Raw genomic sequence first — 13,945 nt, 5'->3', positions numbered from 1 at the left:
TTTGCAGATTCAGTTACAGGAGCTGGACTTCTCTAGAAAGTTTGTGTGCCCCACAGCACTCAAATTGGTTGTGAGGAAATAATACGTTAATTTCTACTGCATAGTTTCATCACAGATTTGAATATTTGTGTGACATGCTCTTCAGTGTATGCCTCCAGCTGGCAATGATCTAAACTCTACTAGTTGCTTGGGATGAAGGAGAATCTTCCCTGTAGTCAGGTTACCCCATAAATGCTTCCTGGGAAAGGGGAGGAGGAGATTCTCCCATCTTCTGCTGATATAGGTTGCTTTTGGGGCTGAGTTACTATCTGTTTTTTTTGTGTGTTTTTTTTTTAAATCTTTTCAATAGTATGTTTTCTTTAATTTTATTTACTTTCAGCCAAAGATGCATTCCATAAACCATGGCACTGTGTATTGTGGCAGAGATACTGTGAAGGTCTTACTAGTTCTTCTGGATGAAGAAGCAGTCAGTGCTCCTACCAAGAACAAAGAAGAATTATTATGTGATGATGAAAACTTAAATATGTTTGGAATCACCTCTGTTTTGACACTCTTCAGGTGAGTACTAGAAGGTTTTTGTTTGTTTTAAAAAAAGATTTTACACTAAGTGACCTAATAAGGAACTGACATTACTTACACTAAGCAAGTGACCAAATTGCAGTCTCTTGTGAGGGTAGGTGTGAAAGGAAAGCGTTCTTAGGACAGTGTCCAGTTCTTGGAAGTATTCTACCTCCTCGTTATTTTCAATGTGGTTTTGTAATATAGACTTTCTGGGCTATTACATTTCTGGGCTGCACAAACCCATAAAGAGTATCCTTTGCAACAAGTCTTCCAAATGCTGATCTATGTTCTTAAGTTCAAATAACGTGTGTTTGGTAGCTGATTGCATTTATATTCAGTTTGAAGATTCCTCCTTTGTCTAGGTATGGTACAAAAGATTTTTGACTGGTATCCTGTTTTCTTCCTACATAGTCATTATTTTTCAGAGAATAATTTAAAATAGTTAAATAGATTTTCATATCGTGATCCACCAGTCAGGATAGTTTTACACAAAGCATGTTGAAACAAATTCACATGCGTGAAGATTTATTGGTAGGGGCTGTAGCTGATGGAATATGTTACTCTAATGTTGAAATTTATTTTGGGGGAAGAATAAAACTGAGAGCGAGAGAAGAAAGAAAACTCTCCCCAGTGACCAGCCAGGGTTCCTGTACAAGCGTCCTCTGCAATACAGCAGCTGGTTCCCCAGTAATACTTTTCCCATGATAACTATATTGTTTTCATAAGGACCTCCTAAACCCCACTGTTGATTGTACCTGCTTTTTGATGATATTAGCAGAGACTGGAGCATCTATTCATCAGGACCAGGGCTAAACAGCTGTTAAGCTCTGTGCTTGCACATTTTTTGGTTCCTTAGCATTAAGAAAAATAATAATAAAAAAGGCAACAATGAAAGAGTAGGAAAAGTGGGGAACTAGGAGTGTTTCTTATGCTGGTGGTAATTGCTGTCCATGAGAACCCCCTATAGCAACACTATCAGAGTGTACAGTCATGAGGAAAACAGGAAAGGAAGAGAATAACAAGGGAATAATAATGCCACAGAGAAAACTCTGCCCTAGCAGCCTGGGTGAAAGGATGCAGAGCTGTGAGTGGAAAGCAAGCATTAGACTTCCAGATGTAAGGCCCTTAGCAATACAGAAGGCAAACGTATCTAAGACACTGTGCAACTCTAGGTTACTGATGTTTTTGTTTGTTTGTTTGTTTTTTATATAAGAACTGTATCACCTTTGTCTTTTAGTCCTAAATTGGACAATGGATGATCCTAAATTTAGGACAATTTAAGGGTTCCATTAGATTTATAGTTCCACCTCCTTCACGAAACCAACCAAACAAGCACAGTCTAATAAAATTTAGAAAAAATAGTTTCATTAATAAAAATTCTGGTTAACCCTGTAATATATTTTAATACAGCAGGCAGATTGTAACAATATATTTACATATTTTTCACTGCTCAAATATCTATAGCTGTGTACATTACTATTTAATTAAGGAAAGTGTTTAAAATAACCAATATTTAAGTCTCTTATTTTTCCATTTTTTCTGATTCAGGAAAATTGATCCACATTACTTTTAAAGTGGTTTCATTAAATTAATAAACCCCAACTGGGATGTATTTTTATCAAAATAAAAAGAGCTTAATCTGATTTAGAATAATGCTCAATGTGAATGGAATCAAGGCCCGACTGAATTCTTCTTCCAAATTAATGTTGCTATTATTCAAAGCTAGATCTTGATTTGTTTTCTTAAACAACTCTCTTTAATTTAAAATGAAATTTAAACCACCTATTTCTGAATAAGAGTGCCCACTGAGTACTTTGGTTTCACTTACCACATTTGATTTTTCAGCTAAATTACCTTTCTTGATTTTTTCTCCAAAAGGTTAAGGCATTTTTTTGACTTGAAATCTTCTCCTTGTAGGTGTAAGGAGGTGCTGCTATCTGGGAATTTATATTGTAACCTACACTAAATTATTGTGTTTTCCTTAATATTTCCTAGTGGTCAATTTGCTTTAGGTTTTATTTTCCAGTGGGCAGTTTTGTGTAGGATATGGTTATTTTAAGAGAACACTGCTGCTTTTCAGGTGAAGACTGAAATTAAATGAGAGCATCTCATTTTTAAAACTTGAACATTTCAGGATTTTTACTTTCTTTGATTTACTCTTTTTTTTTTTTTAATAAACTTTGAGATTAAATTAAATGGGTAGATATAGCTGTCTGTTTTGAAATCCTGATAAAAAACACTATTGATGAAAAGCAGGTATTGTGTATTGTTTAACTGTTTTGTTGGTTTTATTTAACTGGAAAATATATTTTTGTAATTTTGTGGAATACATGAATATTTAAGAACTGGAAATGTAAGCAATGATGATACATCCTCAATATTTTGGAACATCCAAACCAAGCTGAAGTTTTTCTAACTTAATGGGTCTTTCAGTGTACACCTCAAATATTTTCCTTTCATAAGGAGCTCGTTTCAATGTTCTTGAAAATATTCCTTTTAGGTATGCATTATAGAAGTGCAAATAAAATTCCCTTCTTTTTAATGTTTTAATTTTTATTTTATTTCAAGGCTGCATGCAAGGCAATTGTGCTGTTTTTCCTGTAGTATTTCTAAAATTTTTAAGCAAACATAAAAATATAGTGATCATGTTGAAATCAAAGTAAGGTGATTCTGATATAATTGATTATACTAATTACATTTTAGAGTTGAATTTTTCATGACTAAGGATTAAGTATTTTAATAAGTCTTTGCAATATTTTTTTTCTGGCTTTTTTCCTGACTTTACTGACCTGTAGGTTTAGGGGCAACTTTTTATTTGCTGCTGTTTTTTATACCATTCCCGTCATCTTCCCATTCTATTAACGCTAAAGCCAGTCATTACTACTTGCTCATTTTCTTTTCTTGCTTTTTTAATTTCCTTCTATATAGAGAAGGAAAATTAACATGTTGGCCTGGTTCACAAAGCAACAGATCTCTTGGAAACCAATTTTGTAGGTTCTGAAAAGAAAGCTCACATATCCATGCAGTGGAGAAGTAGTGATAATTTAACCAACCACTTATCCTGAGGAAGCATCAGGTGTCGGAAAAGTGGGACACTGAGGATTTTGTCGCTATGGGTTACAAGGTGGGCTCATGAGCCATAAAAACAGAGTAGATGGGAGCACGCCAAAGCTACATATTTTGGCAATTTAAATGGCAAATATATTGCAAGGGCATGCAGAAATTTTGCACCACAGAAAAATGGAAATAAAAGAAAGAATGAACTAAACACTACATTTTATTTATGGAATAATTAATAGAATAATTGAATAGAATGAGCTAAATAAATTAAATAAATAATGAGTTCTAAAAATAAACAACTGTCTTCATATGCACAGGCCTGCCATGAGCTAAAACTGAGAAATAATTATTTACATATGCACAGATTCCTTTTTTTTCCAAGAGCAAAAAAGTCCCTCTTATATGCATCATCTTTTTGCATTTTATACATCAAATTTTTTCATTAACTTATGTAACTATACATGTACATAAGAGTACTTCTTCACAAGAAGTGAATATACATAAGAGTACTTCATACATAGAGTACTTCTGTTGAAAAGTATGTAAACAGGAGGAAAATTATTCTGGATGTCAGCCATATGCTGCTCAAAGAGGTGGAAGTAGAATGCTAAGTTGGTAACTCACCAGCAACGTTACCAATAATACTGTTGTTGCAGAGCTATTGTAAACTTACTGCAAAAGGATACCAGAAATTGAAACTGTAGGTTTGATTTCATTATGCAGTCTTCAGTTGTCATGGTACATGTGGTTACTCGGGAAGGAAGAAAACAAAGTAAGGTTTGGAGAGAGAAAATGTTTGGCTTTCTGCTTCTGAGGAGCTTGCTATGGTAATTATTTTTCTTAACTAATTGCATGCATATGTTCTGAATACTTGCTATCTCTTTTTAATATAGATCTCCAGCACAGTCCGATGGATCTTCCCCAAAACCTCTTAGACAGCGTATTCAGAAATCTATGGATGAAAAAATAATTAAGGTACTGCATAAGAATCATTATGCACAGATGGATACACTGAAATAATAATGCTAAAATGAAAATAATAGTGTTAAAAATCTCAAATACTTGTCTGAAAGGTAGTCCATAGCTAAAGAAGTGATTACCTAATAGTGGCCTAACTCAAACAGTACTGCAATATTAAAATGAAATGAAAACATCTAACACTCTGGAAGAGAAAGAGGCTTTAAACTTAAAAATACTTCCTCATGAAGAAGATCTCTTAATGGCAATTTGCTGAGTTAGTCTATATTTCTTCATTTAACCATCTATGTATGTCAGGACTATAGAATTAAAACTGAAGTTATGTGAAAGCAAAAATAATATTGAACATAAGGACCTGATTTCAGTTCTGAAACAATAATTACTTTTTCATTGTATTTTTTTCAGAACACATTTTTTTAAAAATCCATGCTATTTTGTAGATGAAATCGAGCATTACAACAATATGTTGATATTGTGAGTGTTTGTAATGAAAAGACCAACTTCAGTGTTTCTGAATATTGCAGGCTTTCTAAAATTGCATTTTACATAGTCTCTTTTTCTCAAACTTGTCAAATGTTAATGTTGAGACTTTGGAAAGAGAGCTTATATCTTCCACAGAATTTCAACAGAGCGATAAATGTGAAAGTAGTGACTTAGTATTCTTTACAAACTTTATTCTGACAACAGATGAAAGCACGAATATAATTAGTATGTAAGGAAGGCAACAGAGGTTTTATAGGCCATCAGAATTAGTTTTGGAACAGCATAATGAAAAATATGTCTCTGCCACTGAAGATGAAGGGAATTTTAATATATTACATGTATGAGAAATAGAAAGTCATTAAAAGGAATTAAAATGAAAAGTACTGTCAATATTCCCAGCATGTGTTTTAAACATACTCCAATTCCATACAGACTGTTTTTTTTTTAGAGGGGTAAATAGGAGGACTGGTGGTTTGGATGCATGCACTAATTAAGGTGAAATTTAACTTAAAACTAATAGGAAAACATTTGAAAAGACTGGAGCTGATAAAAGATCTTCATGATAATTTTGCTATAAATAGCATATTTAAATTGCAGCTTTATTCATCAAATAGCAAAAAAATGTGATATTCTGATTGCATAATACATTGAAATAATTTTCTCATCTAAACAGAGGTTTTGTAATTTGATTCATGAACAGCTATAGTCAGCATCAAAAATATCTACAATTAATTTATCATGATTTACTGGAAACATACAAAGTTTTTTATATAGACTGTCAAAAATATGAGACTTGAGATTGATTCATATTACGAAGCCTTTTTTTTTTTTTGAAACATATGTTTTTGCTAATCAAAAACATGAGATTAGCTACCATGGAGAATTGCTGTGCAAATAATAGTTCTCATCAAAAGTCTCTGATATGACAATCTCCTGTGCTGCTTTTGTAATGCCTGACCCTAACAAGTTTGCTGTGACTCCTATGCCCCTTATTAACATAGTACAAGAGTCTATTTTTCTCTAGGACTTTTGTCTTAGCCTTGATTTCACCATGACACTGAATACGCCTTTAGCAAAATAGAATTAAGTATCTAGTGTTTTTAGCCAATAATTTTTGAGGTCTTTCAATCTACTTCTAAATCCAATTTTGATACTCATAAGGTGCCTATTATAAATGGGGAAGACTATATTGAAATATAAACTTTTATAAGATCTTTTATCTTAAGAAAAGCAAAATTAAGAGGGAACAAGCGACAGGTCTAAAGTCTATGGTTTGTCCTTCTAGACTTTCTTTGGTGTCTTGGACTGTAAAGTTTGCTTATAGTGTTACCTTTTGTAGGTTAAATATGTGATGGTTGACACTCTTTACATACTTTAGCAATGTGAATGATAACGTATGTGTTACTAATGTTAACATAAATGGCCACTTTGATCTACAAAACTCAAATGTTTCAGAGCAACATTGGGGCTGCTAAACTGACACTACTAATTGTAAGCATTCTTCATGGCTTTCTTCCAATGTATCACTATTGTACCAGAAAGAAAATGTCCAGCATAGAACTGAGGCCAAATATCTCACAATGTTTTTCCATATAAAAAAAGTGAAAATAAAAATAATACAGTTCAAAATGTAAATAGTCTGCAATTATGTATGAGTATAGACTCAAATTCTTACTCTGGTTGTGATGCCTGAATGTTTCACATTGTTTGCAATTCTCTTTTCTGAGTATCAGCCAAATATTGCCATCCAACCTACACTGTATGCTTGCGAAGTCTACAGTTATTCTCCTGCTATTCTTATGCTCACTTCAGGCTTACTTCTTCCAGTCAACTGAAATTACTGTTGCCAAAATGTCTACTGACTTTTCTAACTGAAACTCAGAGATAGTTCACTGCGCTTTGTCATTGATCTCCATTCTCTCACAGAAAATCCTGCTTTCCTTCTTGAAGCATTATTCATCTTTTATTTTGTCTTTTCCAGGTTGTCTTTTACCATTCTAACAATTTTTACAGGTTTTTTTCTGCATGTTTCTCCTCCTTTCTTTTCTTCCTTTTATTGTGAAGACTTACAGGATCCTGTCTTTCACTTTTCTCTTTCTGTACCTTCTTTGTGGAAGAATATATCTACAAACAGAAGTTCAAGTATTATCCTGTTCATAAATCTACACTTAATCTAAGTATGTCTTTTGTCAAAACTAACAGATTTTGTAACTTTTTCTATAGTGTCCTGTGAATCAACACCTGTTGATGTTGAAATGATATGTCTGTCTGTCTTCATATATTTAACGTTGGGGACAGTATCCTTTCTATTACTGTTTTTTTGCGCCATAACAGCTCTGGAATATATTCTTCTCTATCCATACGTCCACTCAGCTATAATATATTAAAGATTCATCTTGCTTTTTGATCATGGTGGTATATTTTTCTTGGAATTGATAGATTCAGCTTTGGCCTGTCTTCACTGAGATTGACAACTGAACAGCAAAGTGGCTAGATGCTAAATGCCATTCTTCTGTTTGCGTATCAGTCTATTTCTTTAAGTTGTAGTAGATACAAGCTACTTGTTTTAACCCATCCCAGCCACATTGGTTATTTCTGATTTGCTGCCCTGAGATATCTGTTCTTACATTCAGCCTACAATACTAGTTTTCACTGTTGGTTTGTTAATTTTGAGACTAGCTCTTCCAGCTGTCTTGTTTTATATTTTTTCTTATGGCTGAAGAGATTTCCTGTGGATATCTGCAAAACTCATTATCCTCATTTAAAGATTTTTTAGTACCTTTAAATCAGCCTCTCCTCAAAACTTAGCAGTTTTATGTATTGAGATTGATGCTTATTACAGTGACTAATTTGGGCTCCTTTCCTTATGAATCCATATATTTCTTGTCTTAGATTGTAGTGTCTCTTGGTAGAAATAATTTTTGTTCTGTCTTTACTGTGCAGCACATAACACAATACATTTCTTGTCCATAACCACAGATCTCAAGTGTTGTAGTAGTATTTATCACCTTCTTATGCTGAATGTCAGTTTTCATAATTATTTCATACAACTGTCTGCAAATGTGTACAGGTTGCTTGTAAAATTCACACTTCTGAATTTTGTTATGTACGGTGCACTAATTTTAACAATTGACTCAGAAGAGATTCTGTACATGTATTCTGAATAAGGAAAGTAGAAACATGATATTTCTTCTTGTTGTTAGTGATTCTTTTGAGAAATTTCTTATTCAGTATATGTGATGGTAGCATTTGTTCCATAAAATTGTCCTAAGGACCCTTTTTCCAGACTGCCTCTGGCATGTGATTAGATTGTTAGTCTGCTAACTATAGGATTTTTCCCATAGAAATCTCCTTTTCCATGATATATGGGAGATGAAGAAGAATGCAGTGGTGAGTACATAGAGTAGTAGAAAAACACGGTAGCTTGGTTCTGTGCTGAGTCCCATAAAGAAGCATGTGTTGAATAAAGAAGTTTAGGAAAAACTAGTAAATGAAGGAAGAAAGGGACACTTCACTAAATTAAAAAATAAAAAAAAATTATACCCTCTCTTTCTGTAAGAGGAAGTGATTTCTCACATCTGCAGAATTACGTGGAGAACTGCAGATCGATACTATCTAAACCTACAGCATAATATCATGAACATATTTTTAGTAACTAAAAATACGGAGAGTGGAAAAATAAACAGGTAGCTATGAATTGGAATTTGTATTTAAAAATAAGATAAACCTATGACTTTTTCCGTTGTATCAAAACCAATTCCTGGCAACAGTGAAAGAGACAAAGAAATATTTCATCTTGCAATCATTAAATACTGGAACATATGCAAAAAGCTCACCTAACTATAAGGACATTTGTTAGAAGGCAAAGCCACCACTTCAAAGAAGGAGAAATTTGGGGAATTAGTATGTTGTACCTTTTCATTCCCTCCAGCAGAAGTAGGAAAGAGAAATAATAAGAAACTCAATCCTCTCATAGGATGATGAAATTAAGAAATCAGTTGTGTTTCAAGGTTGCTATCTGTTGTTAAAGAGAAGTGTCTTAATGGGGAGTGGTGTATTGTAGAAGGAATTATACTTTCATTAATTTAAAACCCCACTATTTGATTATTGATTTTGCTGAATGCAGTGGGGTTATGCAAGCAGTACTTATTGTTGTGTGAGAGGAATGGAATGACTGTCACAATCGTCTCCTTTAATTAGATTAAAGATCAATTTAAGGCAATAAACAGGTCGCATAATAAAGATGTTAGTCTTTCTTTTGCACCTGAAAAGATTAACTGGAGTTTCAAGCTGTAGGGAAAGTATTGTACCAGAGCTAATGAGGTTGGGTGAAGCTGAGAACACTAGCGGTTAAGAAGGAAGGAATTAAAACGTATTAGGCTGTGAGCATATAATATGTGAGAGAGTAACAAATTTATTTTATTTTTTTTAACTCAGGATTGTTTTGGCCTTTTGATGCATTGTGTTAGAAATCCTGCTGCATTGTTAACACATTTACCCCACAACAGCTGCAAGAGCTTTCAGTAGTTTGGCATGTTTTTTTTTTCTTCCTAATGTAACTGTAGATAACTTTTCCTATATGAGGCACTGTTTTCTTCCAATTGGGAACAAAACTGTAATTTTAGTTTTAAAAGAATTTGTGGCTAAAGAACTCTAACAAATCTTGGCATGTTTTAAGTTCATTGTAATTTTACTGTGTATAGAAATCCTTCCAAAGAAAAAGCTCCACAAAGCAAAAAATTCCAGTCTGCCTTTCTCATGTGACTTGTTCATGCTTATGTAAAATGACTTAATATCTAGCTTCAAGCATTTCTGTTATTCTTCATTGCTTAGTTCCCTAAATGCTGTTACTTGAGAAAATTGTTTTTGCCTATTTGTGATTCCAGTACAAATAAACTGTGACTTGGAAAACTATCAACAGGTAGTTATCAAGAGTTTTCTGTATGCCCACTATAATTGTGAAGAGAAAATTCATAGCAACGGAGAAAATAATCCTCCTCAGGTAGTTCTCTCATCTATAGTATCAAGAAATTTTCTGACTGGAATATGATTATTAGGAACACTAAACTTATTAGTAGTTTCTATGGGTATGTAGTGTGCCGAAAAGATGAGTACCTGGAGGAGAAAGGGGAAGGGGAAACAAAGGTTATGTCAGCACAAAATCCGAAGAAAGTTTTTATTACTTTCTGGAATCAGTTATTTGATAAACCACACTTGTGTCAAAAATACCATTTTTGTTTCTACAAGACCCCTAGACTACTTTCCAAGGATCCCTGCCTGTGAATTTTGAGTACTCTCAAAACCCAATAATGACGTGATTTGTGGCTGTTTTCAAATCAGTAGTGAGTTAATTTAGGATAGCAAAAAGCTGGTATAATGTCACCACCACCCCCCCCCCCCCCCCAAAAAAAAAGATGGATTTGGCAAAATCATAGTTTAAGCCATTACTCTTTGTCCTATCACTGTACTCCCTGACAGAGTCCCTCCCCAGCTTTCCTGTAGGCCCCCTTTAAGTGCTGGAAGGCCGCTGCAAGGTCTCCCCAGAGCCTTCTCTTCTCCAGGCTGAACAACTCAACTGAACAACTCCCTCAGCCAGTCTTCATAGGAGAGGTGCTCCAGCCCCTTGATCATCTTTGTGGCCCTCCTCTGGACTCGTTGTAATAGGTCCATGCCCTTCTTAAAAGGGGACCCCAGAGCCGAACGCAGCACTCCAGGTGGGGGCTCATGAGAGCAGATTAGAGGGACAGAATCACCTCCCTCCACCTGCTGGCCATGCTTCTTTTCTTGCAGCTCAGGATACAGTTGACTTTCTGGGCTGCAAGTGCACATTGCTGGCTCATGCCAAGCTTCTTGTCAACCAGCACCCAGGTCCTTCTCATCAGGGCTGCTTTCAATCCATTCTCTGCCCAGCCTGTATTTGTATTTGGGATTGCCCTGACCCAGATGCAGGACCTTGAACTTGGCCTTGTTGAAACTCATGAGGTTCACAGAGGCCTACCTCTTAAGCCTGTCAAGGTCCCTCTGGATGGCACCCCTTCCATCCGGCATGTCGACCACACCACACAGCTTGGTGTCATTGGCAAACTTGTTGAGGGTGCACTCAATCCCACTGTCCATGTCACCAACAGTATGAAATGCTTTGCACAAGTCCAGGTAGGTGATGTCAGTTGCTCTTCCTCTATCCACCAATGCTGTAACCCTGTTGTAGAAGGCCACCATATTTTCAGGCACAATCAGTCCTTAGTGAAGCCATGTTGGCCATCACCAATCATCTCCTTATTTTCCGTGTGCCTTAGCATAGTTTTCAGGAGGATCTGCTCCATGATCTTGCCAGGCAGAGGTGAGACTGACTGGTCTGTAGTTTCCCGGGTCTTCCTTTTTTCCCTTCTTAAAAATGGGAGGTTATGTTTCCCCTCTTCCAGTCAGCAGGAACTTCGCTGAACTGCCACGACTTCTCAAATATGATAGCAGCTTAGATAAGCAATAAAAGCTTGCTATTACCTGAGCTATTAGGTAATCAGCTATGAGGACATTTTTCATGTTTGTATAACATGATACCTTGCTTTGGTGATGATATTTACCATTTATTCTTTTCATTCTCTTCCCTTTGCAGTCCTTTTTTTCAATTTACCTTTACTACTTTTTCTAAAATAACAAGGGTAAGGGTGCAGAGAATACATTTTCTCTTCCTTTTTATCTCTCTTTTCCTCTTCCAAATAGTACTCTAATTGTTTGGCTAGAAAATAAAAACATGTGTTTGTTGTTAGTGATGTAGGTTTTCAAATTCTATTATGCTATTCCAGTGTATAAAAAACAAATCTCAACATTCTTACTAACTATTGGCAGTACTGTCTGTATGCAGATGGTGGAAGGAGATCTGGAATAGATTATCAACTAACTTTTAGAAATAAATAGAGCATGCACCATTAATATTTTGTATAAATGTGAATGTTTTATGTTGGCATCTGAAATGCCAATCTGAACTGAAATGCTCCTTTAGGTACAGAAGTCAAGGTGGGAGAATGTGTTACATATTCTGTTCATTAGGGCTACTAACTGACCTACATGTGCTGAACACAGCATGTCTTATATTCTGTTTTAGTTTCTTGCAGCTGAACAATAGTAACAGTAAACCCCATTACATGAAATGCAACAGAATTTCTTTATCCATATAAGTACAACAATAACATCCTTCTTGCTTGTGAAAAGGAACAGGGACACTAAGTATGAGTTAATTTCACACAACTTATGTGCAACTACTTGATTAGCAAGTTGAGCTCTCAACATCTTTTCACTCTCCCAGAGCTGTGGGTTAGGGGGATGGTGACGTGAGTGGAGTTCAGGGAATTTAACGTGCAAAACCTCTCATTTTTAGGGCTATTTCAGGTTGTTGAAAGGCTTCATTTTGTGTTTTTCAATCAAATTGTAAGTTGCTCTTTTATCTTTAAAAACTTTCCAGAAAAGCTTTACATTTTATTTCAACACTACACTAATGTTCTTTTGTTCTGCCTTCAGGCTATTAAAATTTGCTTGTTGCTAACTCAATGTAATGCAGTTGTTGTACTGGCAAATATACATTCCTAGACCAGAAGGAAAGTTTGACTGTTTCAACAAGTCTAGTTTTGCACTCTTAATTCATATAAATCCTCTAGGTTAGTAGTAGCATCAGCTGAAACAGTTATATTTGGTAGAGCGTTGTCTAATGTTTGTAAATGACTAAATGGCATGTGATATGACAGAGTAAAGTTTTGAAGCATATTTCAAGCTTCAGTGCAGTTGAAATGAAGACAGATGAGTTTGTGAAACTTTTTCAGTATTTGATCTTTACTTCAGTCCTTTAACGCCACATATTCTAATCCCTGCAAACTAAATTAGTGAAGTGTCAGGTGAGAGTGGTAAAAAGAAACCCTGATATCCCAAAAAACAACTGAATTTGTTGTTGTTTATAGAACACTATCGAGCTTTCTTTGATATTTTTTTGGGGCTGCATATATTATATCTTCATCAGCTCAGAATAAATTGTAGCTTATTTGCCTTTTGCAATAAGGATATGTGATAGAATTCTGTGCAAGATATTGTTGCATAATTTTTGATTTGTGTCATTTACTGAACAATAATTGAGGATTGAGCTGATTTAAAAGGATTATGATGAAGTATTGAAGAAAAATAGGAAACCCAGGAAACTTAAAATTATGTTTTAATATTTCTATTAATTCTTAAACTAAACAAAATTTAAGACCCTTATATTCTGATTAAAATAATCATATACATTAGGATATTAAATTTAATTAAACAAGATTAGAGTTTTTTTTTAATTATTTCAAATTATCTTTCTGATTATTTGGGTACAGTTGCTTTATCCTTCTGTACTGGGTTTATGTGGCAAGGTTTTGGTAGCAGAAGGCCTAGAGTTGTGACTTCTATGAGAAGAGATCAAGAGCTACCCCTGCGTTGGTCAGAGCCAGTTCCAGCTGGCTCCAAAAGAGACCCACCACTGGCCAAAACTGAGCCCATCAGTGATGCTGGTGGCACCTCTGTGATAACATTTAAGAAAGGGTAAAAACAAAACAAAACCAACCAACCAAACAAACAAAACACACTGAATGGTAGCTGTAAGAAAGGAGTGAGAAAAATGAGAGAAACAACTCTGCAGACACCAACATCAGTAAAGAAGGAGGAGAAGATGCTCGAGGTGCCAAAGATTCCCCTAAAGCCCATGGAAAAGACTATAGCAAAGCTTTATGTAAGACTACATGGGTATGGGCATATTAAATCAGAAAAAATGTTTCTTTAAAAACAACAACAACAGCAACAACAAAAACCTGCGCTATCGTGGAGAGATACTTAGGCTGCATCTCAGTGT

The 13,945-nt window shown here is 35.0% G+C and overlaps 1 protein-coding gene across 5 annotated transcripts in view; it reads left to right on the top strand.

Moving 5' to 3' along the window:
- PARPBP (PARP1 binding protein) overlaps nucleotides 1–13,945 on the top strand; it is a 53,612-nt gene that overhangs the window by 36,463 nt on the left and 3,204 nt on the right. For all 5 annotated transcript variants that reach the window (XM_080558573.1, XM_080558570.1, XM_080558569.1 and 2 more), the window contains 2 exons: nucleotides 380–558; nucleotides 4,515–4,596. In XM_080558573.1, coding sequence (XP_080414699.1) covers nucleotides 380–558; nucleotides 4,515–4,596 — 261 coding nt within the window. The remainder of the gene's footprint in view (nucleotides 1–379; nucleotides 559–4,514; nucleotides 4,597–13,945) is intronic.

Source organism: Anser brachyrhynchus (assembly GCF_964034855.1).
Source record: "Anser brachyrhynchus genome assembly, chromosome: 1".
NCBI lineage: Eukaryota > Metazoa > Chordata > Aves > Anseriformes > Anatidae > Anser > Anser brachyrhynchus.
The sequence above is the reverse complement of the archived record's forward strand: the minus strand, read 5'-3'. Positions and strand labels throughout refer to the sequence as shown.